The following is a 27,938-nucleotide window of genomic DNA, read 5'->3' as shown; positions in this document are numbered from 1 at the left end:
CCCCCCACTAGTGGAGGCATGCCTACCCGCGACAACGCATTCATCCCCCATTTCACACAGGGGTCCTCCGCGCCGGGACCCTGTGGTAACCCAAGACTGCTGCGGCAGATTCTCAGTCTGGGGACGGCAGCACTACCCGCATCCAGCCTTCAAGCCTGGGGTTTCGGTGTACGTGATTGAACAATTACAGACTTGGTTAATTTACCCGGAGTGAGGAAAGGGAGGGAGGCCTAACCCGCATGGCGGCTCCATGCTTGCGCTTTTTTTTCTTTCTTTCTTTCTTTTTTTACTCTGTGAAGAGGTTCCCAGATGAAGTCAGTGACACCGCCGAGGAAAACATCTCACTTTCATGGCAAATTGGCTTCCATCACAGCATTGACAGCACAGCTTAAATTAGTCAGAAAGGAATATGGGGGGGAAACAAAGAAACCCAGTGATAGTGAAAGGGCAGCTTGCAGAGTCGTAGAGAATCTCTGGAATGAAATAGAGAGAGGCAGGGCACTGACCCACTACCAGCACCTCCTGGTCCTGGACTAACAAGTCTTAGAAAAGGAAATCAAACGCTTCACATTATTCACAGTATTTGTAAATGCTACCTGCAAATACTGCTACTCTGAATACAGACAAGGAGATATAAAGCACATCTCCTCCTCCTCCCCCCGCCCAACTATTCTATGGATGTGTTATTCAAACAATGCAAAAAAATAAACATTGACAAAATTGTCATTTATTGTTTTTGTTTCTATTTCTTTCTTTTTTTTTTAAACAATCATTTATTCATGAACATGAACACTGAACATTAATCCTCTCAAGTAAGACCTAAACATGAACCAGTAGAAACAAAAATCTACATAATTCTCCTTGTCCAGTTATAGATATGCAATGACAAAAATCTCAAATCAAAACTACCCAAATCCTCCAAAAAACTGATGACACTTTGAAAAGTTACAATATGAAACAGGTTTGCAGAGATGCGCGAGGTGGGTGTGTGACAGCAGAAATCTAAAGGGGGCAAACTGAGTAAAAAAAAACAGACAATCATGACAAAGTTGCTACGTATCTTCCATCACACTCTTGGGCTTTATGTTGTGGATTCCATATGGAGGACCTTCATTGATTCAGAGATAATGGAGCTTGTATCAATCTGTCCATACATCCCAACCAGGAACGCTTTGTGGAGCAATATATCAGCATGTTCTGCAATAACAGATAACAAAGAAAATTACAACAGAATACATTTCTGTATGCGTATGTGTATAAATTCAGAATTGTATTCAGTGTATGATTCAGTGTTCAAATTCAGTGTATAAGACCATTACCTTGACAGAGCAGCACGTATTCCGGTAAATTCCTGATAGCGGTCTGCACGACGTCAAAGTTTCCACTCCCCATGCAGTACATGAAGGTGGGGAGAAACTCTGCAGACAGGCTAGAATGGAGTGAGACAGAGAGGGAGAGAGAGACAGACAACACACCTGTGAGTAATGCAAAGACAACACACCTGTGAGTTATGAACAGACAGACAGCTCATGTTCCCCCTGTCGAACAAACTTCACTGGGTGTCTACACTACCTGGGGGTGTTCTGGACGCAGCGTAGAGCCAAGCTGAAAGCCATATTTCGACACAGCTCCTCAGGTGAGCTCATCAGCCTCTGAAGATCATTCTAGAACAGAAGAAAAACATGCTAGTCAAAAAACATCTCCACACTACTGGTTTTAACTCAGGATGACATGAGAAAAAGACTTTCTTACGGTGAAGTGCTGGATTATTTCCGGGCTCCTCTTCGATTTCTCATCCACTTCGGTCAGAACCTGGAGCACGTCTAAAGAGCGTGGTTGAAAGGAAACATGAGGTAGAGGTAGAGATATCGGAAGACGGACATAGAGCTAGTGAGAGGTACAGACCGAGTGACACGTGGCTGAAATGGTGGCTCTTACCTTCCACAGCCTCTCCTCTGGACATCTTCTTCAGGTACTTAGTCATGTCTGCGGCGGTCAGCGGTATGGACGCCGCGATGCTGAACAGAGGGAGGGATCCTGTCGATGCGTCCTCTGCTGGAAGGGGCAAACATATCACTACAGAGGAGGCCTGTCATATATGTCTGAGATGAGTAGCAAACACTACTAGCTTTTGGCACCATGTTCTAACAATGGGATCATCACCCATGATTAGTTATTGTGGGGCAAACTGAACTGTTACAGTGAATAAAGTGGAAAATACATTTTTCATTGCATTTTTCCTACAGTGTCGTGTAGTGTAGTGTCTACAGTGTTGTATTGCATTGTAGAGTGTGTGTGTGTGTGTGTGTGTGTGTGTGTGTGTGTGTGTGTGTGTGTGTGAGCAGTACCGTCTCTGTCCTCGGATGGGCTCTCAGATGAGCCGCTCCTCACAGGCAGTGTCAGGCCGGCCAGCAGAGACTTCAACTGGACCAGGTCTGGGTTCTCTAAGGAGAGACCCCTACAGGAACACAGATGAATTGATTTAAAGAAGAATATAGGACAGATTATGTGGATAGGAATAGAATATGTACCGGAATGAAGCATGAAGACATTAGAAACGATGCAGAGAAAAAAACTAAAAAACAAAAAAGGGAAAAAGACAGGAAGAGAGAGCAACACTCATAAATACATCATATTCTAAAGAACTCGCTTTCCAGGAAACAAACATGAAAACCTGCTTTAAATCCCAGGTTACACTCACACAATAAATATTCTGGCGGGCAGGACAAAGCCAACACGCCCTGGGTCTGATTTAGAACACACAAAAAGCGAAACCACTAACACATCAACAAACAACTCGACACAATGGCTTTTGACAAGGCCAAAATATTTGGCTTAAATTAGTCCTCCATCATCACCACAAAAATGGGCTTTCTAAGAGTGGCTGCTCTGTAAGACGCTTCAGTCTTTGCCTTCTACTTTGAACCGTGTACTATAAAAGCGGACTACGTTTAAACGCTGAGCATGTCTCCAGGCGGGGAGAGAGCTGGATTTAGATGGAATTTGCCTCTGCCCAGACCAGTCATAGGGTAAAGATGAACAGGCAATCTCACTCTGCTTAACATAACCTTCTGACAGAGGTCAAGAGTTACAACAAAAAGGCAAAATGTGTTAGGGTGCATCCAGTGCTTAAAAGATAACATAACATAAACTAAACTATAAATATAATATAAACTATAAATATAATATAGACATAATATAAAATATAAACGTCATTTAAATCGCCACAAAATGATGTGCCATTATAATGAACGGATGTTAATATTAATAAGATCCTTACTGTAGAATGTCGGAATGCTTCTGTAGATAAGCCACAGCGGCTGCAGCGTCGTGGGCAAGGTACTTCTGGATGAACAGCACAAACTTGGTGATGAAAGCTGTTGGCTGTTGGCGAGATGTCCTCTTAAAGTTCTACAAAGTGAGACAAACACAGCAATATCATCCCCTGTTTCCTGTGGACCTCTAAAGATGCAGGAGGAGAACTCAAGACGTCGTTAATTTGACAAACTGCAAATAGAGTACTGCTATTTAAGGCAACTAATTAAATGTCTGTTCAGCTTAAGTCACCATTTAACCTTTTTTTCAGCCTTAATGTGTTCTTTACAAATAAATGGTTGGGGCACAAGTCGTCTTTAATACACGTATGTAACACTGAGAAACTAACAATGTGTGACAAACAATAAATCAACGTTGTGTTTTTGGCTTTGTGATATGATTACGATTGAAGAGCATTGCCATCTTTGAATTAGAGTGGTTTATTACTATTCTTTTTTGGTATGTAATATGTTTTTGGCTTTTTAATAGGCTTCCAATTATACTTTTTACTGTGTCAAAATCAATTTTATGTATTTATGCACAGTCAGTCATTCACAATGAGTGTCGTCTCAGGTCACTTTACAAAGGCAAAGCCTTACGAAATGACAGACTATATTGTCATTGAAAGTAAACAGCAAAGACTGTGCTTACTGCCAAAGACTCAACTATAAGCCGAAAGATTGACTAATGTAGGAAGCCGCAACTCCTTACTTTTATACTGACCCTTTAATCCTACATGCCCATATTGTGATATCCAAAGATCTCCCTCATAAAAAACAGACTGGGGTCCATTCATTACCATCACCACCACCCTACACCTTATCATCGTCTCAATAACAATCATCACCATCACATCTATGTGTTTCTGTCTAGCTGCACTTGGTCTCCTGTACCTGGAGGACATTGATGATGGAGAGCAGGCAGTCCTGCAGTGCCCCCTGGTGGTGGCTGTGGAAGACCAGCGGCTGCAGCAGCTCCAGGATGGCCAGCACATCGTTGAAGAACGTCAGGTGGTTCGACTTCCGCAGCTCCTGCAGGTTCAGGTGTGCGCGGCCGTGCATCAGAGCAGCCACCATGGGCAGGTGCCTGGTTGGGAAGAAATAAGTTCACTCACTGCTCAACTGCTCGGGGTATTTTCACATTCTTTCACAGCTTTTGCCCAAGATGCAAAACGAGATGCATTACATTTAGAGATAAAAAAAAAAACGTGAATTCCTTCCTTAATTCATTAATTCCTTCACTTGTTTATTAATTCATTCAGGTGTTTTAAAATGTACCATAAAAAAAAACATGGAAACAAAAAACAAAGCTGAAACACAACAACAACAAAACAGCTGCTCTGCCACTGCATCACCACAGACCAACAGAGTAAGAGCCTCCTCTCACCTGAGCAGCAGCACTGGGTGTGACACTGCCAGCCTCCTGCAGGCCAGGTTGGCATCTGATGCCCGGCTCTCTGCAGACTTGGAGTCACCAGTGTCCCCCAGCAGAGATATCAAACGATGCACCAGCACATCCAGCTAGGAGAAAGAGCACATACATCATATATGTACACTGGACTGGTCCTGCCTCAGAGTAAAAGCTTGGCATGTAAATTAGCTTAATTCATCAACCAAAAGGTTATTTTAGTGAAATCATTAGGCTTAAGTATATGTTCATGGAGCAAAAAAAAACAAAAGGCAGGATTATCTTTTGTGCCATATACCGTGATATATTACATTATTACATATATTACATATATTACGAATATGATGCAAAACTGTGGTAGCATCTTTACTTTCACCTGGAGTGAGAGAAGAGAAACAGCTGCTGTGTTGTGTTGAGTGTTTTCCTACCTTGCAGGTGCTGCCATCTGCTGCCCCTTCGCTTCTCAGCACGGCCCCGGGCAGATTCACGCGCTGGATGATCTCGGGGAAGTGCAGGTAGATCTGCAGGAGGAGACTCTGGCATCGCTTGCTCATCACACTGCAGACGTTGGCAAAAGAAAAAGTGCTTCAGTTTAGTTCAGAGAGGCATAGATTACCAACAGTCTAATCACGGAATTACAAGACAAAACTAAAGCCAACCAAGTCGACTGGTCACAACAAAATAAGAGTGATGACCGGGAAGTCTTCACACAGGACAGACGACACTATAAACAAACACGCTCCCAGAGCAGACTAAATATAAACACGGACATGAGAGAGGAGTGGCGCATAAACACGGCTAAAACTCTACCCGCAGACAAAGGCCTTTGTGTCGTTTACGAATGGAAAATATACCCACAGAGGCAGCACTTAGCCCAGAGTCAGCGTCGCCGCCGCCTTCCTACAGCACCCTGCTTTGTGGGGCTAATTGTGCTCTACACCGGCTAATCCAGCATTGGACACACAAGAAAGCACTGCGGAGAGAATGTCACTGCACAGACAACCGTTTATCCCTACACACGGACACAAATATACTTTGTGCCACCGTCTTATCCAAGTCCAGTTTTCTTACTTGTGTAAAAAAAAAAATGTAAAAGGCACAAGGCAGCTTAGCTCGCCTTAAGTTACTATAATTCTTCGGATAATTTTGCTTGACCTTGGCCAAAGCCTCCTCATTAAAGCACTATTCAAAGGCATATTCATGAAAGACGAGGGTTTTTGCCGGCACAAAGAGTTGCCACCCTGATCTCTGACTGCTAAGCTAAGCTAGCGACTTGTAATTTACAACACAAGCAGAGAGAGAAAGAGAGAGAGAGAGAGAGAGAGAAAGAAAGAAAAAGAGAGAGAGAGAGAGAGAAAGAGGGAAGGAAAGTGAGAGTATGTAACTTCAGCACGCCCTAATCCTCTCGACTTCATTATCGTCCGCTGAGCACTGCACGGAGATCAGTGCCATGACCACTCTTGCTGCTTTTCAGGTTCACACCAGAAGACCTAATTACCGCTGCACCCCTGGTCTGGACCTTTGAGCTTGGCAGGAGAGGACAGTTTCAACAGCAGGCAGTGAAATCTGGTGTCTATCAACAGTCTTTATCAGCAAGTTTTAAGAGCCTTGGGAACACAGCGCCTGCAGTGAGGTTGTCGGTTACATGTGCAGGCTGTAAGCACAAACTTCTGTTCAGGTACGGCGTTGAAATCTCGGAACTACCTTGTGGATGGGGAGTTGACCATTAAATGCGAGTGCAATTAATGAAGATGTTCACAAGATGGCTTATTTTTCATGACAAGCCAGAACTGCACACAAACACAAACACACACCTGTCCCCCCACTTCCTGGCGCAGTTAATCAGGTACTCAGCCACTTTCTTCACGCTCTCCATGTCGCCGTGGCAACAGCTGTGGAGCAGCGGCAGCCGCGATTGGATGAGTGTGCAGGAAGCCTGGTCCAAGGCCGTCTTGGTACTGGATGCATCGCGGCAGTCAAGCTCCGACTCCGACAGGATCAGGTCAACCAGGCTGATGAGCTCCTCTGGTTTCAGGCGCAGGACAAACTTCTCTGTCCGCTTCTGAGAACACACCAAGACGAGAGAGAGTGAAGTGATTAATTCACTCTTAATTAATTCACCCTACGAAGGCTGACACCCTAAAAGGGTGTGGATACTGCTAGCACCAGCTCTCCGCTTTCAAGCTTGAAGTCAAAAGGTTACCCTTTGCAGTGTAAAAGTCTTAAGTACAAACGGGACACAATTCACCTGAAGTCATTCATCTGTTTTACAACCTTGTAAGAGCAGAATGGATCAACATGCATTTCAGTCAAAATGTTCCGTAGAAACTATGAAGCTTTTGTGTACAATTCAATACAGGGCAGCTAGATGCTGTTGTCATACCTGTGGCGTCTTTTGGTCTCTGCCCTGCCAGATGCGAGGAATCTGACCACAGGCCCACAGGAAGTCCAAGGCCGAGCTGGGGTCCAGCCTACGAGAGAAGCACAGTTCCGAATCAGAGCCAGCACAAGGCTTCAGCCCATTCACATCTGCACACCTGAGAACAGAACCTATGATCCATAACCCCCTGGCTGTTACTGCTGCCCCAAAGCTGACAGGCACAGGGAGCTTACCCTGGCAGCACATTACATATTTGGTGTTGCCATCCCATAATTTGCACGGCAGTTACTGTGGTCTGGAAAACCTCCACGGACATTTGCTTGGGTCGGGAGTGTCGCTAACAGGCTTAGAGCAAAATGGCATTGCAAAGGATTGGATCAGTGCCACAGCAACATCGGAGCTCCTTAGACTGGCAGCAACAATCCAAGCAACACACGCACGCACACACACACACACACACACACACACACACACACACACGCACACACACGCACACACACGCACACACACGCACAAACACCCACAACCACACACTTAGACTGGCAGCACCAGTCCAAGCAACACGCACACAAAACACACACAACCACACACACACACACGCACGAGCGCACACTTAGACTGGCAGCACCAAGCCAAGCGGAGCGAGCTAGCTAGTCGGGTGTACCGGCAGAGCTACGCTTTCACATTTCTCCCTCATGAAAGGCATTCAGTGCACATGGTCACCAAAGCCACATAACTGATCAAACAGGCTGCTTTCAAGTCACAACACGTCCTTATGAGATGACTGGAAATGTGAGGTGATGAGAAAATCTACTATACAAATGAAACAATCTTTTTGACTTGAATTTGCTGAGGAGGCTTTTTATACCTTAGTGTGAAAACTGAGCTTGTGAGAGTGAGTCTGGCAGAGTTGCGCTCACCTCTGGTCTCTGTGCTTGTTGAGCAGGGCGCTGATGCACTTGTGCAGGGTGCTCCAGTTAGACTGGTGCGTGAGCAGCGCGAGGAGGTACGGCCTGTAGGACGGGGTCAGGCTGACCTGAGAACCTTTAGCCTATGTAGGAGAGAGGGGAGAGGTAGTTATGCAAACACGCCAATTTCATATGGAAAAATTCATTTTTACAACACATAATGCACTTAACACACACAGAGACACACACACACGTTGATATTTCACATTTTAAGATCAGGGTCAAGATCAGATCAAATTCACTGATTCTTGTTGTGAAAACACCTGTTTTTCTACTTACTGGTCAAGAGTTCACTGTAAGCTTTATTTGACTGATATCATCACATACAAATACACAGATGCACACAAAACACATGCATGCACACACACACAGGGACACACACACACACCGAGTATGCCATGCATAATCACCTTGTTTAATGCAAACAGAAGTTTCTGTTGAAGCTCTGGGCATGCAGAGATGACTTCTGGGTCCAGCTTCTCCAGCCAGTCCACCAGCAGGCCTGCACTCGCCCCAGCTCTACTCAGCTCCGGACTGAGGGAGCAACAACGGGATACATGCATGGCTGTTAGTGCACCACCAGGGGGCAAGTGGAAAATAGAGCAAAATATATATATATATATATATTCTATCTATCTATCTATCTATCTATCTATCTATTATATACACATCAAGTAAAGGTTAAAGTTCCAAAGTCAAAATAAAGTCATATGACACAATAAAGTCATGTGACACACTGTGCCAACTGGTCTGATGTAGTCTTTATTCTGCTTCAAAAACAGCACCTAAGAAACAAAGTCACCCAGCTAAGATTACATGCGCAAAAGGTTGAGCTTTTAAAATGTGACCCACCACTACAAGCTGAGAGCTAACTGTATGTCAGCATGTATTCTGATCAAGCTGGTCTGCAAGAGCAGAACAATTCTATTACAACTCAGTGCCATATGGTGGCAAAACTGCCTCGTTAAACTGCGGCCCAAGCCCCTGTGTCGTAAAAATAGACATTACGCAGAAACAATCGTATTAACACCGACCAAGCCGAAAACAAAGCTTTATTTAGGTCTTAACCAAAAAGTGCTGACATGGATTTTTTCCCCCAGCTGCGCCTGCCTTCTGAGAGAGGGGTTTCCAGGCCTGCTTACGTTTTGGTGTCGGCCTCGATCTTCACACTCTGCTCGTCAATCTCCTGGAGCAGCAGAGAGTTCACCATAGCGACTGGGCCTGCCGTGCCGACTGTCATGAGCAGGGACAGCAGCTCCTCCAGGTAAGGGGATCTGATCTCCATCAGGCCCTTCAACACTAAAAACACACACACACACACACACACACACACACACACACACACACACACACACACACACACACACACACACAATACCACATGGTGTTTTTGAAAAACCTACATAGCTCTTGTGAAATACTCGCTTGACAAAGTACCAGTACAGGGGAAAAAACAGCAAAACATCCTCTATCAGACTGCAGCCAATCCCACAGCGAAAAAAAAACGTGTGCCGCCATAATTGCATTCTGGGTATAAACGTCTGGAGAAACCCAGGGCTCACCGCAGCAGCTCCAGAGTGAGTGCCCATCTTTCATCCGACTGAGCTCTTGGTCGGCACCCAAGGAGGCCAAAGGTGGCTGTTTTGTTTTGAAAAAGGTTTGGGTTGGCTCGCAGTGTTCAGAGACTGAAATAAACACAGGGCTGAGGGAGAGAGCCATGGTGACTAAGAGAAGCGCGGTCTGGAGAGCTCCACTACTATGGCAGGAGCTCCTCAATGGGGTCAGCTCCCTCCATCTCAGTGCCTCAGAGGTCTCACAGTGGTTACGATGATGAGGAGGAGAAGGAGAAGGAGGAGAGGAAGGAGATGGAGGTGAAAGTAAAAGGCAGGAGGAAAGAGATGGACGGTGAGGTCGAGAGAAAAGGAGAAGAAGAAGAAAGAGAGAAAGAATGATGGGTGACAAAAAGTAGAGAAGGGAAGTGAGAATACGGAGGGGTAGACAGACAGGGGAGCAGAGAGACGGAAGAGGGAAGACACACACGAGAGACAAGCGAGTGGGCATGACGCCTACCTTTCCCTATGAGCTCGGGCTCAGCGTTGCACCTCTCCCCGGCCCTGAGGCTGGCGATGAGGCCCTTGGCGGCCACCTCCGAGTCCCGACGCAGAGACAGCACCTCCGCCAGGTGCAGAAAACCTGCGCGCACTGCAGCGGGAAAACAGCAAGGAGCGAAAAATGTCAACAAACCAAAGAGGCAACAATACTGAGATTAAATCATTGAAACATTGTAAACTGCCAATGGACAAATCAGAGCTCAGCTGTGTCAAATTCAAAGTCTTTGTTACAATCATGGAATGTCCCAAAGGAAAAGCAGCACCCTCTCGGCATTAAGGTTCAGGCTATATGCAATGCTGAACTTTATGAACTAGAACCCTTTATGGACTAGAACCATACACGTGAGGAAACCGAAAATTCCAACAGATCTTTCTTTAGACGCCAAAATGTCAGTCATGCTGCTTTTGTTGATCTTTTCTGCATCAGTGTGTTGCAGTCACTTGGCCTTGACAGTGATCACCCTCAGTACCAGTATCAGGACGCACTGGATTTGAGCGCTCACCATCAGCGATGTGGTGCTTATGGGAGTACTGCGCTGCCAATGACTTGAGGAGCGTCTTCAGAGGACCCCCCTCCACACCGGGGTTGTCCAACCACCGGAGCATCTGGACCACGGCATTGAAAAAAAGAGAGGAGAAGGCCACGTCCTGAGACACCAACCGCTGCAGAGGAAGAGATTGAGAGAGAGAGAGCAAAACAGATTATTACCATAGAGTATGAGAGTGCAAGAAGGATAAGAAAGAGAGAAAGACAGACAGAGAGGGAGGGAGCAACATAAATGAAGAGAAAGAGACAGTAAAGGAGAGAGAAAGAGAGAAACAATAGACACAAGGTTAGATAATGACAAGGAGAAGAGACAGTTCTTTTGCGGTCCTCTCTAGGGTTAGGCTCCCTCTAGGGTAAGGCTCTCTAGCGTATCATGACAGGGACAGCTTCTTCCCAGCACAGAGTTGGCATTACATACGATGGGCAAAACGGGGAAAAAGGAGAGAAACAGGGAAGACAGAAAGAGACATCTAAAGGAGACAGGGTGGCATTAACGGTGTCCCCTCTCCTGTGAGGTGACGACCCAGAGGGCGTGGCGTGACCGGGACCGACCCTACCTGGTGGAGGTGGAGCTGGCGCAGCAGAGGGCAGGAGAGGTTGTGGCTGCGGTGCATGGCCATCACCAGGGCGCCGGCGGGGGCCGAGTTCAGCAGCGCCGCCAGGGCCTGGAGCAGACGCCCGGCTGTGCCGCCACCCTGCTGCGGGGCGTGGCCCTTCCTGGCGCGGACCAGCTCCTGGGCCAGGGCCTGCTGCAGGGCCAGAGAGAGGGGCCTGGGGGTGGGGGAGGGCCAGCGGGGGTCCACCTTCAGAGGGAACAGCTGTGGGGCGGGGGTGGACAGCAGTCAGTGAAAAGCTTTACAGTACAATCAGATGGCTTTAGGGCACAGATTTAGTTGAGCATCTTGAGACAGTGGTCACTGTTAATGATGCCGTGCACAGTAACTGCTTTTTACCACAAAAACACCATATAATATATAAATGAAATGTGCATGGTATAGATCAAACATAAGTCAGTGCACTTGAAAGTGAGTAGAATGCAAGCCACAACAGTAGCTGAACATATTAGTAACAGTATATAATGTCACTTTGTAATATACAGATGTAAAAATGACCAACATCATGCTTACACACATTGCAAGTCTTAAAACCCAACTCTCTGACGAGTGTTAGTGTACTAAAAACATCTCACACGTCAGCTCTGTGTGAGGTGATGAAGATGTGGGCTACCTGCAGCAGAATGTTGGTGAGGTCATCCTCAGGGCTGATGACTGGCAGCTGAGTGGCAGTCCTCATCTTCACTGACCCATGGGGTGTCTCCACGGTAACCTTAGCCTTGCTCACCTCTGCAGCATCTACAGATAGAGGGAAGCAGATGTCTTAAAGGGGAACACCGGTAGGAGTGTGCACATCGGAAATACCTGACACTGCACTACACTACAGTTTTCCTGCATACAGAAATCTACCTTCATCGCTTGATACAAAAAGGAACTTTTTGGAAAGGAACCATAACAAAGCAAACCACCTCCGACACTGGAATGCTGTAGTAGCTAGATTTCTCCTCCTGAAATAATTACTGAAATGGTAACATCTGGCCTCTTCGGAGGTTATATAGACCAGACTGTTTTGTGGGTTGTCCTACTTCAGGTAATGTGACTATAAACTTTAAAAGAGACAGTACCCAACTATTTGTCACTTTTTGGACCATGTTTTTATAGGCAACTAGAACTGGTATCATCTTGAAATTAATTTCCATGGTATATGGCCGTTCCATCTAGCCGTCTACACTACGCACTACGCAGTCGGATCACCCTGCAAAAATGTAAAAAAAAAAAAAAGCTTTCACAGCACATCACCACTCACTATATCAGCAAATTACATGATTAAGCATTCTAGCAAGCAATTTATCAGTGCCAACTATGCAGCTGCTGCTGGTGGTGTTTGTAAGTTTTTGACATGCCTTTTCAGTAGTTAGATGGCTAGTTTTTCGTAAGCTAGTTTTCGTTTGTTTAAGTAAGCTTTAAGTAGCTGGTTCTATCCAATGTGTAGGCAATGGACAGGCATTGTATGGCACAGGGTTGTTGTAAGTATTTAGTCATTAGGATGAGGTTTTTTTTTAGATGGGATAGGTGTCCGGAGGCTCCCCAGGGAGATGCAGGCACTCTTACCACTGCGGGCTGGGAGGGATGCGCTGAGCAAGGAGTGAAAGGTGTGCCCCCCGGTGGCGCCACGCTCATGTTGCACCTCCACCAGATGGGCCATGTAGTCTGAGTCACATCAGGGAGAGAGAGAGAGAGAGAGAGAGAGAGAGAGAGGCAGGGAGAGAGAGAGAGAGAGAGAGAGAGAGAGGGAGAGAGAGAGGGAGAGAAAGAGAGGGAGAGAAAGAGAGGGAGGGAGGGAGAGAGAGAGAGAAGCAGGGAGAGAGAGAGAGAGAGAGGGGGGGGAGAGAGAGGGAGAGAAAGAGAGGGAGAGATTGATAGAGAGAGAGGGAGAAGAGGGAGAGGGGAAACACAGAAAAGGGAGACACAGAAGTCAGTGACGTGCAAGAACACCACAGGGTAGACCGCTGCAGCTCTTGCCCAACTGGAACGCCTCAGCAGTCCGCAACGACATCAGAAAAACAAAAGTCCACTAAGAGAGAACTGCTGAGCCTCGGTCCAACTCACAAACCCTGAAACAGGGCTGACTAACTAAACCACTAGTGCACTTCAAAGAGGGGCTCTACACTGGATCTTCCAAACTCATAAAGACAAAGTCCTTTGCGTAATGCATCAACAATCTGGACTGGTCAATGAGCCCAACTCTTGAATTAGCAAGTCAGAACAATATGTAGTCCAACAAAATGGTCTACTCTCTTCTAAATATTTTCATTATATTTCTATGTATCTGAGAGCCAGCTGTGGGGAGAGAACATGGAGGAGAAGGCACTGTGCCATTGTTGGGTTCCTCACTCTTGTCCATGATGTTCTGCTCCAGAGACGCGGGGTCGTGGGACACGGCCTGGTCCAGGTACTGCAGCAGCTTGCTCATGCTGGACACGGGGATGCCGAAGGACTGCACAAACAGCAGCAGCTGCTGCGACTCCAGGTCCTGCAGAGCTGAACACATCACAAACACACGCAAAGATTCAGTACAAGCACGCCAAGCAATCCTGGGAAATGTAGTCTTTCCACTTAAATTGGACTAAATCTAAAAGGACATCCTCTATAATGCAAGGTGTGCTATTTTGAAGTTTATAAAACTGCAACATAATTGAGATGGATTATCATTTTAACTGACATTTTTGCGGATAAATTCATACCTGCATCAACCAATCGGGCGACCTCTGACCGGATCATCCTCAGCTTTAACCAATCCGGTAAAAGGAGAGCTTCCTCTGAGGTGTCCACTAGGAAGGCGGTGGGGAGGGGCTTCTTGTCAGGGAACCAAATGTCCAGCAGATTGTAAAAATCACTCTCTCCTAAAGAGCAACAATCCAGTCAGTCGATAGACCATGACAGCCAGATTTTGACTACAGAGGTGTGTTTCTTTCGTACCTTTGGGTGGCCCCAGGGTGAGCAGTATGACCATGGCGTGAACCACGAGAATGTGCATGGTGGCCGTCTCTCCAGTGGTCCATCGCAGAAACACTTGATCCTGGGATTCAGACTATTCCAACAAAGCAACAAATAAAAGGGACCAATAAAAAGGCTTTTAATGTGTCAAAACTCAAGCCAGATATTGTTCACTCTCTTACACGAGTTCTCAGTTCTCAGTAGTTAACGGTTTACAAGATGGCCTACAGCTCATAATAACACAGCACCAAGAGAGGGCCAAACACTGTTGTGTGTGAAATACTGAGTGAGTCCCAGATCAAGCGATGTGTTGCTCACCCAGCTGTAGAGGTCCTCCCCTTCCTTGGTCTTCCTCATCCTGCGGGTGTAGGCGGAGAAGATGCAGGTGAGCGCTGTGAGCACAGCCTCCGACTCCGGGCGGCACGAGTGCTTCGAGAAGAGGCAGTTCATGATGGTGGAGCGCTCCACTATCAGTCTGCCCACATCCTGAGAGAGAGAGAGGGGGGAGAGGGGGAGAGAGAGAAAGAGAGAGAGATAAAAGGGAAAATATAATGAGAGAAAGAGTGTCAGATTAAACAAAACACATCTGTCAAAATCAAAACTCACAATCCCATGATTCTTTCTGATCAGTGTGCTCTGAACTCACCAGTGCCAGGTCATTGTGCAGACTCTGCTCCTCCACTGGTGCATGCTGGGATAGGTAGATCAGATAGGCACTAATGGTCTGAGGATCTGTTTCCATGTGAATGGCCTTTAAGAGAAAAAAAAAAACCACGATTAACAACAGCACCATCATCATAGTTGATTCCAGATTACTACTGTACTGTGAAGCTGTTTGTGGTTGTGTCAGTCTGTTGAAGATGAAAATCAGGTAGGAGTCATTGCATTGGTTTGCCAGGGGACCTACAGTAAGTACATCTGCGCCTTTTATAAGCATCTGTTAGGATCCGTTAATGCCACTGAAGCGGTCAGTACCAGCATTTGTAAGTAACTGTAGGAATTTAATTTGAAATGTATTGTTTGGAGGATAACCCCTTGAGATGCAGCATCTCGTTTTCGAGGGGGTCCTCTGAATGTGAGTATCTGTGTCTGTCGGAGACATTCTTAGCCACGTTGGTGTCTAGAACAATAAAGAGTGTTGGCGGATGTCCTCAGGTGTCTGTCCAAGTCTGTCAGTGTCTTTAGGACCCTATTCCCGTCTACAGATATCTACAGGCATCTTCGGGGGGCTTGACCAACCTGCTGCAGTGCGCTGGCCGTCATGGCCCTCACGCTGTTGAACAGGGGGAGTTTGGGCAGGTCCTGCAGCAGCCACTGGTAGGCCGGGAGCAGCTCTGCGTCCTCCGGGTCCTCCTCCATGGGCTGGTCCCGCTCCTCGCCATCCTTCGGCTCACCTTCTGTCAACACCAGAGACAAGCCCTGGACAAACACAACCACAGACACTCTTTACTTATTACCTACCGCCGATGTTTTTCGGTGCGGTTTGTCTGTTTGTGAGCAAATAAAACTACCGGAAACCTGAGTGGAGGGGTGTAGCATGAGCCAAGGCAGAACCTATTCGATTTTGGAGCGGAGTGGAGTCTCCGGGGCAGATTCACAATTTTATTTTTCACTTTCATTTAACATTGCGAGAGGCCTTGGCAAAGGTTTACGCTCTCCGTGTGCCCTTCTAGTTCAAATAAGATTTAACGAGGCATGCAAAACTAAACAAACATTCACAGGTGAGAGTGAGTAAGGATCAAATTGAAAACTGAAGGACACAAAAGGAGGGGAAACTCAAAAGAGCTGTGTAATATATTTAAGCAATGTAATATAAACTGTAAAATGGTGAAGAGATGATATTTCACTTGTGGATCCCTGGGTGTTTTCAATGAGTGAAACCTTTGATGAAAAGTAAAAAATTCCATCCACTTTAAGCACTGCTTCAGCACACAGAACTGCATGCTGGGACTCCCGCGCGACCTCTGCTGACTCACCTTCATGGCCAGGACCCTGGAGGCCACCTGCGGGGAGCTGAGGCGGCGCATGAAGTAGTCCATCACCTCACACGTGGTCTGCTCGTCGGCCTTGGGGCCCAGCAGCAGGTCCTGCAGACGCAGGAGGAGCTGCCGTTGCTTCTGCAGCCTCTGTGCGTGCGGGGAGAGAGAGGGGACACAGAGACGGTTAGTCTTCACTAGGGATGGGTATCGTTTGGTTTTTATCCGATACCGGTACATAACCGGTACTTTTAAAACGATACCGGTGCCTAAACGGTGCCGGAACCGATACTTTTATAAAAAAAAAATTACGATTGACGACATTTAAGAAAGGCTTTATTGCCAAATATATGAACTGTTTAAAGTAGATTATATATATAAATAAATACAAAACACCTTTTAACTTAAAACTTAAATAATATATGAACTGTTAACAAAAGTTTAGACTATACTTAAATAAATACAAATAAATACAAAACACACACACACACTCTGTACACACATTACAGCTTCAATACTTCAGCAATTCTTTTGTTCAATTCAATTTTTTTTCTTCAAATTGAACAATATATTAACTGTTTAAAGTATATTATAAATATAAATACATACAAAACACTTGGCTTCAAACTTTTTAACTTCAAACTATGAACATTATATTAACTGTAAACAACAGTTTATAGTATACTTAAATAAATATAAATAAATACAAAAAACAGCTTCAAACTTCTTTTGCAAAAATATGAGCATATTTGCCTTTGGAGTCAAAAATGTATTATTTTTTTTGCATTTATTTCATGAAATTTCACCATTTTATGATTTGTTTATACCTATCTTTTCTAGCTTGTTTATAGTTAATCTTGTTACTTGAACACACTGAGTACGAGAAAATGTGTACTGCCCCTTTAAGAGACTACCGTAGGTTAAGTATAGCTGTCATCTCCGTTTATTTTTCAGTCTTCGGTTGCTGAACTGCCGTTGACTCTTTGCCTTCTCTCCACTCTTTTCACGCAATTGTTTTGTTGCATTTGCTGCACGTCGCGATGTTTGAATATTTTGGTGCGAAATACAGCCACACTTTTGACCGTTTACCTTTCGGTATTTTCTCTGTTAAAAGGTTGATGGCTAGTTCTGTTTGTGCTTGCTCTGTGAAATGCTGCATGCTCTTCACTGTCATAAGACTGTTGCTATGAAAACACCAATGAACGTGAGCGACACAGGACAAAGTTTACATTGGGAGCTGGGGCAGTTTTACATGTGCCCCGCGGAATCTGCCTAGCAACCCTTTTCAATTGGCTCAGGCACCGAAATGAAGCACCGAAATCTGCGTTGCATTTCGGTCCAGGTAGGTACCGGTTGTATTGGAACCGGTTCCATATTGGTACCGGTTCTCGGTACCCAACCCTAGTCTTCACTGCATCAATAGTTACTACATTCAGAGTACATTCAACATATGTCACTAAAAAAAGCATTTTGGAAAAACAACATGTCAATGGAGAAGTATTATGGATAAACAAAGTAAACTATCTTCAGCCGATATGACTAACCTAATCCAAGTTGCCATAGCTGATGCAAGAGCATGAGAGAATGGGAATGCATAGTATCTATACAACACACAATATACCCAATATCATACATACAGTACAGGATAAAAAAAAATAAAAAAAAACATGGAGGAAACCAATTGACAACTTTGTTTTCTTTTGAATGTTTTTGATGGGCCCACCTGTCTCTTCTTGGCCCTTTGCTCCTTGCTCTCTCCCTCTTCGTCATCTTCCATGGGAGTCTCGTCATCAGCTGCATCGTGAAGCAGAAATTCACACAGGCACTGCACGGGCAACACATCCAAGGACCCCTCACTGGACTGGACCAAGTCTGCTAGCCAGGGCATGGACTGGGAGGATGCCTAGGGGAAGGACGAGAGAGCAGGCAGAGGACAGGTCACAGGTCTCCCTAAACATCAGGAGTCGAATTTAAGTCCTTCAAGTTTTTGCTAAACTCGATTTCATTTCATATGTTGCACTCTCTAGAGAAAAAAAACACTGATTAAATCTGCATTCATACATAAAGTTTAAATGTTCACCTGAACACCCAAAGCCTTAATGAGACAGACAGTGTGTGGCACGGTAGAGGATGTCCAGTCACACCAGTGGAGCGACTGAGAGGGGGAGGGGGACCTACCTGTCTCTGGATGATGTTGAGCAGGAAGTCTGGGTTGCGGCTGCGGCACAGCAGGTGGCCCAGGCGCAGAGACTGGTTCAGAGTCTTCACCTGCTCCAGGACGAGGGGTGGGGGCCGGCGAGGGGGACCCCTGGAGAGAGACACAGGTGGGTTGAGACACTGGACACAAAGCTGGGGCTGGAAGGCTCTACTCAGGACAAACCTCCACATATATACTCATATACACACACACACACACACACACACACACACACACACACACACACACACACACACACACACACACACACACACACACACACACACACACACACTGACTGTGGGTCGAGGCTGGTGAGCTGAGACAGCAGCAGGCTGTTGGCCTCAGTGATGGTCTGCTTGGTGGAGGCGGCGGCCAGGTGACTCTCGAAGGCCAGGATCTCCTGCCTCTCACGCTGAGCCATCTGCAGCTCGCGGTTGATCATCTCTGTCTTAGTCTCCTCGTCAGCCACCGTACATGGAGGGTAGGAGTAGTTACTGAGGGAAGACAAAGAGTTGGTCATTAAACAAACTTAGTATGAGGACAGCGTGACATTTGTTTTCAAGTGTCTGGGTAGTGGTGTGCTTAAATAATGTACACTTGTTAGAACTATTCTGGAGGTGGCACTCCTTTGGATAAGTGACTGTGAATTTGAATGGGATGCCTCATGCCTCATAGACACCTAAACATGTTAGATACAGGTTAACTACCGACACATAAATATAAATGGTACATAAAAGGTTTCTACCTATTATTATTATTATTATTATTTTTAACAGTATGATATTTCATTCTCCCATTTAATTTTTTTGTTTTAACATTGAACATACTTAGTCATGACCATCTCCATGAGCATTTTGAGAGAGGGATATCCATCCCAGGCTGCCAGACCTTAAAACAACACAAACACGTCACTGCAATAACATGACATGACAAACACGTCACTTTAATAACATGATAATGATGTCCTCAGCGGGGTTGAGGTTAAGACCACTGAAACTTTTATGTGTTGAGTCAGCCGTAATCTCACCTATCTTCTGGGGATTAAACGCAGCCACCACCAGTAACAGCAGCCAGGCCTTCCAGTAAAGGGTTGAAATCGCCAGATTTGGGGCCTGATAGCTTTAAATAAAAACATGAATCACAGGGTTTCACAACGCATTTCTCACAGAAACATCAACATTAGCATCAAAGAGTAGGTGACCAGCTGTTTCCGCTGACAAACTTCCGATGAACTAATTCTCTTCAAATATTTACGCATCCACTACGTAAGTAACTGTCATATGAGGGAAAACAACGGGAGCACTGTTCAAGCTGAGACTGCGTCAGCAGAAGCAGATGACTGATGACCGTGGGGGCAGCAGCGACTCGGCAGAAAACACGGCGGGCCATACCCGGCAGGCAGCGTAATGTTCTCCGGGTGGTGATAAGTGCACAAGTTCAGCACGGCGTCGATCAGCTGAATCCTCTCCACTTTCAACACACCCAGGTCCGCCACAGACAGAGAAGACAGGCAGGCTGGGAGACACACAAAGTGAGAAAGGGGGATGACTCAGAAAACCCTGGAACACAGGGGAACGAGTGACATTACACAGCTGGATAACGTGCATTGACTTTCACAGTCCCATAATTATTCTGCTCGTATGCATATGTGCCTTCCTTTCGGTCTGGAATGGAGACTGATGGAGACGAAGAACGTTAGAAAATGAGCTTATCCTACACATTAAAGGACTTGTTTCCCAAACCTAAAAAAACACTAAAAGGCAATAAGCTCCAAAAGAAAGAAAAAAAACATCACTCAGAACCTCTTCAAAAGCGTGTAAGAGTGTTGGCCAGCATATAGACCCTTCAAATTCACAGGTTCATATTGAAAAAAAAGAATATGGTGCTTCCTCTCATTCACACTTTACATTTAATTCCCCACGGGATCGAAAACAGACGGCACAGATGTTCCAGCCTTCGCTCTCTTCACAGAGCTGCTGTGCCGTCTGTTGTGGATCCCACTGGGAACGGTGTGTGCAATTGAGTGTGAGTCATACTCCCCTATAAATGGCTTAGGAATAAACAGTGTGTGATGAACGACTACAGCTAAAGGGGGTGGGTGTGTTACCCTCCGACTGCACGCCGGCGGCCCGCTTCACCAGGTGGTCGGCCAGCTCCATGGCGTCGGCCGGGCCCAGGGGAAGGTCACGTGACAGACCGATCACCAGGATACGCATCAGGGTGTCCTCCAACAAAGGCACCTCGGAGCACAGGCGCAGGAAGAAACTGCCAACACATCACAAAAAGACTATTAGTCCCCACACACAGACAGACACAACACATCGCAAAAAGACTATTAGTCCCCTCACACAGAGAGACACAACATATCGCAAAAAGACTATTAGTCCCCTCACACAGACAGACACAACACATCGCAAAAAGACTATAAGTCCCCACACACAGACAGACACAACACAAAAAGACTATAAGTCCCCACACACAGACAGACACAACACAAAAAGACTATAAGTCCCCACACGCAGACAGAGACAACACATCAGAAAAAGACTATTAGTCCCCACACACAGACAGACAGAATAAAGACACAAATGTGTTTGTGTTGTCTACATAATCTTTGTGGAAATGCAAGTGAGTATTCAAACAAAGCTTACTTTCTATCGCTCTCTGGGGGCCAATTGTCCCACTTGTAATACGTCTCAGGCTGCTCTGTGAAAAGGACTTTGTGAAGGCTGAGAGAGCGTGAGAGAGAGAGAGAGAGAGCGTGTGAGAGAGAGAGTGAGAGAGAGAGTGAGAGCGTGTGAGAGAGAAAGAGAGAGAGAGAAAAGAAAACATCAAATTACCAATTCAAATACAAAGACAGTAATTTATAGTGCTTTTCTTTTAGGCACCAATTACTTTCTGACCATCTTATAGGCCTAATGTGCACAACGAGAAAAAGAAGATATACTTTTGTGTTGCTTTTTAAACAAATATTTCAATGAAACTGCAAAAAGCACGTGATATTGTTCATACGATATTGTTCATACCAGTGTACATAGTCCTTGGCTCCCAGTTTGCTGATGGTGGGAATGACGGTGTGGAGCCACCACACTGCATCCCTCTGGATGGCAGCAATATTGTTCTGGAAAGTCCTCAGCTGCTCCAGATCTGCACCAACCACAGAGAAGAAACACAAGACCCTTTACTTTAACTGGTAATTCCAAAATGTCTATGCATATCCACAAAAAAAAATACAGAGCCTCTTTTATATGGAAAAAGCTGATACACAGGTGTGGATATAGGTGAGAGGTGATCAAACGTCATGGTGGACAGGTGTGGATACAGGTGAGAGGTGATCAAACATCATGGTGGACAGGTGTGGATACAGGTGAGAGGTGATCAAACATCATGGTGGACAGGTGTGGATACAGGTGAGAGTGGTTCAAACGTCATGGTGGACAGGTGTGGATACAGGTGAGAGGTGATCAAACATCATGGTGGACAGGTGTGGATATAGGTGAGAGGTGGACAGGTGTGGATACAGGTGAGAGGGGATCAAAAGCTGAGGTCATACTCTTCTTCTCTCCTTTGTCCCAGGCAACGCCAGCCTCCTTGACTTGTGCTGTAATGCCCAGCATCATGGAGACGGTCAGCAGGTCAGTCACTTGAATGACAAAACGCTCCTGAGGAAGAAGAGAAAGAAAAGATAAGGGCCAAAAGCAAAACGAACATCAGACAACTGCATTTTAAACTGGGGTAAATTATTACATGGTAACATATCAAACGCCTCAAACAAAAGACAAATAAATACTTATATATATAAATAACTTTAATAGTTTATATAAAAGATGAGAAGATGAGGGGATGTTCTAGGAAAAACAAAGTAATCTCACTTTAAACTCCATGTCCACGTAGTTGGGCTCTTTCCTCTCCTGCATGAGGCCAAGGCAGAAGGACTGGAAGTTGATCTCGTGTTTGGTCTGCTTGATGATCTCCCTCAGCAGAGCCCGCGAGGCTCGCAGGTAGTCATCCTTATTGATCAGCAGGTCCTGGAACACCATGGCCAGGAACTGGGAGAGAGCACACAGACAACACACACATGAGGGTGATGTAGCGGCCCATCATTAGTTCCGCACGCAAAGACACACATACACGCATGCACCCTATCTTTCCCTGTAAATCATTGAGTGATCTTGCACATTAATGTGGTTTGAGGCCGGTAACAGTGACAAAACCACTGGACCATCGGCCCTTGATGAACTGGTCGAGATTTGTAGGTATTAGGTCAAATTTACATAAAATGTACGTAAAATTACATCACAAGATTTTGGTTTGCTAGTTCATGATGGGTAAAGCCGTCTTTTCTGTCAAACTGGTCCCTTTTCTATTTCAGGAGTTCAGCAGTCATCACAGCTATTGTATGGGCTAAGTCTATACTTTAAGCCCAGAGGGATTGCTGACCGAGCACTTAATTGACGCGCTTGTTAGATGTAAAATAAGTTCCAATTTTGCGTTTTCTTTCTTGGTTATGCAAACTTTATTTCTCACAGTAAGATCCAATCCATAAGCATGTCCATACATCCAAACTTGCATCTTATAATACATGTAACAGACCTCTGCAAATACAAATGAAGCGGTCAAAAAGGTGTGTGTGCTCTCCCTCAGTCAAGCAACACCTGATACCTGCCTGAACTTTCACACCTATATGGCGTGAGCCCAATTAAAATGGAGCGCCATCTAGTGTCCCACACAAGATTAAAACATGAACCCAAATGGCTCCTACAGCTATATTGTGCCATATGATAACATATGGTGTGGACTTTCTGAAGTACTTTTTAGTCCTAAGTTTGCTGCATATGTACATGATGGCAACTAGCTGAAAGTGGTATGATAACAGAAAGCAGTGGATCAACATAAGCCTACCTATTGATTATAATTTGTATAACAATCTAAACAGAATGTATACATCTTTAGGACTGTTTTCTTTCGTTTACAACCATGTTTGTTTGACCGGCAGAGCTAACTATGTGAAAATGAAAAGAGATTAAGACGCTGGATGACACAACCAAGCACTGAACAGACAGACGACCTCTTGCATCTAATTAAGCCTTCCCACCCAAACAGCCCTGCCGCACTTAGCCTAGTTATCTAACCAATACCAAGGAATCCCTGCAAAACGCGGCCAAGGTGGAAAAGCCACGAAAGCAAATGCTCTCCAAGTTCAGCGTCATCGGTCTGCCTCTGCGGCAGGATTATCCCCAGAGGGAACCCATTGCCCCCTAGGAGCTCCAGTAAGATCCTCACCTTTGGCGCCTGCTCAGGACTGTGCAGGAGTAGAGTGTGCAGCAGCTGCATGTTGTTGGGGTTGCGGGCATTGGATAACTCGTTGAAGATTACCAGCTTTACCATGGTGCCTAAATTATCTCGGTGTGCGTTCAGCATCTCCCTGTGAAGACAAACGTGATTAGACTGAGCCCTATCGAACAATATACACAACAGGGTATTAACTTGTGTAGTCTGGAGTTTGTAGGGTTCAGTTGTAAGGAAATAGCTTACGAAATCAATGCATTTGCTTTGTCGTGATTAAAACAGAACATGTGGTGTATGGTGACTAAACAGAAAAATGGTTGTAAATTTGAATCTAAAATGTGTTTCTAACAGCAAAGGCGTTGTATTCTGTTCTGCCATTTCAAGGGTTTTTGTTTTTATTCATTTAAAATGTCCCTAGGGCTATCTAAACAAATAAACAGAAAAATGAGACTGAAACTTTATGAAATGCACAGTAGTATTGAGATACCTTGAAACTGTAAGCTGTAGATATACACTTTTCTTCCAGTGACAATAACCACATACTCCTCAACAACATTCTGATAAAACCCCTGACCAGTTCTCTCAAATGTAACTGTGGGAAAGGAAATGGAGGGTTCGAATACTGACCTGACACACAGCATGTAGTGGTTGAGGAGCACTTTGGGCTTGAGGCGGATCTTGATGAGGTTGGAGATCACCTCCATGTCGTCAGCACAATGCGAGTTGCTGTTCATGCACAAAGACATGAGCAGATCCTGAGCTGGGCGCGTCAACTACAACGGCGGAAAGAGGAATGTGCGGTTAACAAAACAGTAGACAATACTAAACAATGCAGTTAGAGTAATGTTGATTTATTTTTAGGTTATTGAATTATCTTATGCTGTTGGATGATTCATTAACAAATAATAAGGGAGCTAGCATAGCTACATCAGTTATCGGCCAGTTTGTTAAAAACCGGCCAGTCTGTTAAACAATCGATATGCTAAGTTTAATAATAGATGAAAATGACAACGCGAACGTAGCCGATAACACACGCATGCCGCTATTTAACCCCGTTACGATACTCTATTCTCTTACAACCATTTGGAACAGAATACAGTGCAGTAGATAATGCATAGTAAATAGGACTTATGCATCTGTTAAGATCTTTCATTGATTTTCACCTACCCCCCCCCCCCCCCCCCCCTTCATAGACACACACAAATTACCTTTGGGTTCTGCAGCCACATCTCCAGCCTCTGCACGGCCATCAACCGCACCTCCTTGTATCCGCAGGTGGCGGTCAGCAGCCGCAGCAGGTTCCTGGACACGTTGTCCATCGGCTGCCGGCGGTTCAGCTGATCTCGCAAGACGTCCAGCACATACTCCTCCACGCTCTCAGCGAGCTCCTCATACCTACAACACAACAGTGACTAATTTGCACACAGTCTTTGCCTTCGTTTATGCAATACGTGCCTGTTTACAGCCTTTGCTTTGCATTGCGGTGCTTTTGGACGGTTAATAAATACGTAATAACAATGATTATTTCAGCACAAGAATCAGAAAATCAGACAAAATGTTCTTTACATGATATTTTCCTTGTTATGACATACCTGGGCATCGACTGTCCATCATCATCTGGGCTGAGTTTCTCCTCTGCAATCAGCAGCTCAGCCTGACTGTCATCTTCGTCTGGGGTGGAGGGGTGTGGGCTGTTACCTGCAAACAGGACCAGCCATGAGGTTCAGAGTCTGAACTTCAGACCACTCAATTCTCCTTCGTTACCGTATGCATGACCTCGGTGTGACCCTGCGCCACCTGAAAATCATACCTGCACTGAGGTCACCTCCTGACCGGCCTGCGTCCGCCTGCAGCAACATGCTCTTGGGAGGCATCTTGGTGCTGAAGGCAGTCTGGATGTTGTCCACAAAAACCTTGCAGTGGGAGCTGTCCACCCATATACGCTCTCCCAGTGAATCTTCGATGTACACCTACTCAAACACAACCAAAAAATTATATTTGAGTCCATGTCCTTTGTTCAGTGTTTTTATGACACATTGGCGAACGGTTTAAGTTTAATTTCAAAATGGGGCATATTCCTTATTGACGACTTATGATCATCTCTCAAAACCTAAGTAACAGGCAGACAGTCAGACATGCTCATCCTATGACTAGGTCATGTCTTAAGTAAAAATGAATTTGCATCAATTTCACTTGCAGAAAACACGTGACATATTTCTCTGCCACTAGTGCACAAAAGAAAGAGTTTCTCACTTTGACAAAGATCTCTGGCCAGTTTTCATCCTCTTCATAAGCTGCCATCAGCAGGTTGCAGGCCAGCACGGACACCAGACTGTTCCCTTTGGCTTTGAAATTTATGGAAGTGTCTCGTCTCAGCAGGCTACATAACGCCTGGCCAACAAAAAAAAATAAAACTCATCAACTCCCTGTTCAGAAGTGACAGAAAGACTTATGATTAGATGAGAAGAACATTAAGCGCTCACCTCAATCACGCCTTCAGTGGCAAAGACATTGGGCTTGATTTTGGCCAGGAACATCAGGCTGAGGTAGAGCGTGATGTCCGGTTTGGCCCGATTCAGCTTGAGCTGTTTGACAGCGCCACAGAGCAACCCCTCAATGCGGTCGTCATTTCCCTCCGCCTCTGCAGCCTCAATCTCATCCAGAAGCACAGCAGGAGGGACTAGAAAATAAACAGAACCACCAAGTTCTCTACCACAATTCTACATAATATGTTATTAACAACTTAAGATGTTTCAGTTTAAACAACTGTTGCTGCAGTGCAAGCATAGACATATGACATTTTTCGAATAATAAATCTTCAAGAGCAATGACCCTTCCACACTGATTATCACACAACTGCTTTAATATGTAACCACAATTTACCTTCAATGGGCACAACAGATGGCTCCTTGATTGACGGTGAAATAGCCCTCTTATCGACTGCTGCAACATCAGCCAGGCGTCCTAGTGCACTTACGGGAGGTGTGGAGGAGAGCTTTGGGCGCTTAGCCAAGCTGGAGAGACCAGAGGATGGAAGAGAGGAGGAGGTTTCTCTCTTGCGATCAGATGGTAAGCCTGCTGATGTTGGTTTCAGAAGGGCAGGTGCTTTGGGCTCACTGGCTTGACTTTTTGAACCGAGGGCAATAAAGTCTCCAGGTGGAGGATGGCCTAGAACAAACAGGAGTGTGGAACTTAGTCCTCTGCACACTTTAAGTATGTTTAAATGTTACTGTTAATTATCTTGACATACCTGAGGGTTTTGCGGCGCTAGGGCGCCTGAGGGCAGTAGGTTTCGGCCGATTCATTATGACACTTCAGCATTCACTGTGGTTTGTCTGTTGATGATAAATGCCAGACAATTACAATATTGCCACCAAGACAGAGACGTGTTATCAGAGTACGAAGATGAGTTCATTTACCATTATATAACAATTACTGTGTCCTGCTATTAATAAATGATACACTCTCTGAGGCTAGGCTAGCTAGTCTGAATTGTACTTCAGCTGAGCAGCCCGCTAAGCTTAAGTTATTTTTTCCAACAAGCAACGCAATCAAACCGCAGATGATTGTAAAACACATACAGCATCGAACTAAACATACTGGAAAATGTTTCTGTTCTTGTCTGTGTGGATAGCTGTCTGTCGCCACTTACAGATGCAACTCAAGAAACTTTAGCTTAAAATCGCTATAGCTTGCTAGCTAGCTGACAATTAGACAACGGTACCCCAAAGCATATGAGGGGTAACAATAGCATCTCAACTCCGCGAGAAAATCGAACTACTTTCAATCTTAATATATTTGCTTGTTAACTACTCATGTAAGAAGTACAGACGCAAAGATAAAGACGTGGAGTGTGTAAATGTATCAACAAAAGGCAAAATTACAATGTTTCTCACTGTGCTGCCATGTTTTCTCCGGACCGGAAATTATGTATTCAAAGAGGAAGTCCCACCCCTTGATTGACTACATTCAGGAGCTTTAGTTACTACACGGGAGCAGTTTCTCTCCAGTGATAATTTTCCATCAAAATAAGTTTGTACCTAAAACATAAAGTTGGATTCATTCGTGTGGATTGGCTGGAACTGTATAGCATAACTTAATAGGTTACCTATGATATTCCTATATGTTATTGAATTTACTACTGAGCTAATTGCTCACATTTGTTTTTATCATATTTTCTTTTTCTTACTGCGT

At 45.2% G+C, this 27,938-nt stretch overlaps 1 protein-coding gene across 4 annotated transcripts; it reads right to left on the bottom strand.

Moving 5' to 3' along the window:
* Positions 1-258: 258 nt before the first annotated feature.
* Positions 259-27,713, bottom strand: ints1 (integrator complex subunit 1). Of its 4 annotated transcripts, none has more exons than XM_031566578.2 (48): positions 27,629-27,713; positions 26,995-27,079; positions 26,628-26,912; positions 26,228-26,424; positions 25,998-26,135; positions 25,555-25,714; positions 25,337-25,442; positions 24,953-25,139; positions 24,372-24,517; positions 23,739-23,880; positions 22,328-22,504; positions 22,009-22,117; positions 21,482-21,611; positions 21,107-21,184; positions 20,563-20,720; positions 19,847-19,970; positions 19,483-19,574; positions 19,283-19,343; positions 18,752-18,949; positions 18,434-18,563; positions 17,979-18,158; positions 16,256-16,405; positions 15,519-15,698; positions 14,926-15,030; positions 14,598-14,765; positions 14,262-14,373; positions 14,027-14,185; positions 13,677-13,823; positions 12,894-12,992; positions 11,956-12,080; positions 11,286-11,546; positions 10,685-10,844; positions 10,141-10,272; positions 9,213-9,369; positions 8,481-8,604; positions 8,023-8,153; positions 7,106-7,193; positions 6,537-6,784; positions 5,151-5,280; positions 4,702-4,835; positions 4,209-4,401; positions 3,281-3,411; positions 2,349-2,458; positions 1,939-2,055; positions 1,753-1,823; positions 1,573-1,664; positions 1,320-1,429; positions 259-1,197 (listed from the first exon to the last, which is right to left on the bottom strand). In XM_031566578.2, the coding sequence occupies exons 2-48, from the start codon at positions 27,047-27,049 to the stop codon at positions 1,082-1,084; spliced, it is 6,603 nt and encodes a 2,200-aa protein (XP_031422438.1). In that variant the 5' UTR covers positions 27,050-27,079; positions 27,629-27,713; the 3' UTR covers positions 259-1,081. The 4 variants fall into 4 exon arrangements, with proteins under 4 accessions (XP_031422438.1, XP_031422445.1, XP_012672325.2 ...); XM_031566585.2 differs by having other exon boundaries at positions 1,939-2,052; XM_012816871.3 differs by having other exon boundaries at positions 21,482-21,602.
* Between the last annotated feature and the right edge of the window lie 225 nt (positions 27,714-27,938).

Source organism: Clupea harengus, chromosome 1 (assembly GCF_900700415.2).
Source record: "Clupea harengus chromosome 1, Ch_v2.0.2, whole genome shotgun sequence".
Classification (NCBI taxonomy): domain Eukaryota; kingdom Metazoa; phylum Chordata; class Actinopteri; order Clupeiformes; family Clupeidae; genus Clupea; species Clupea harengus.
The sequence above is the reverse complement of the archived record's forward strand: the minus strand, read 5'-3'. Positions and strand labels throughout refer to the sequence as shown.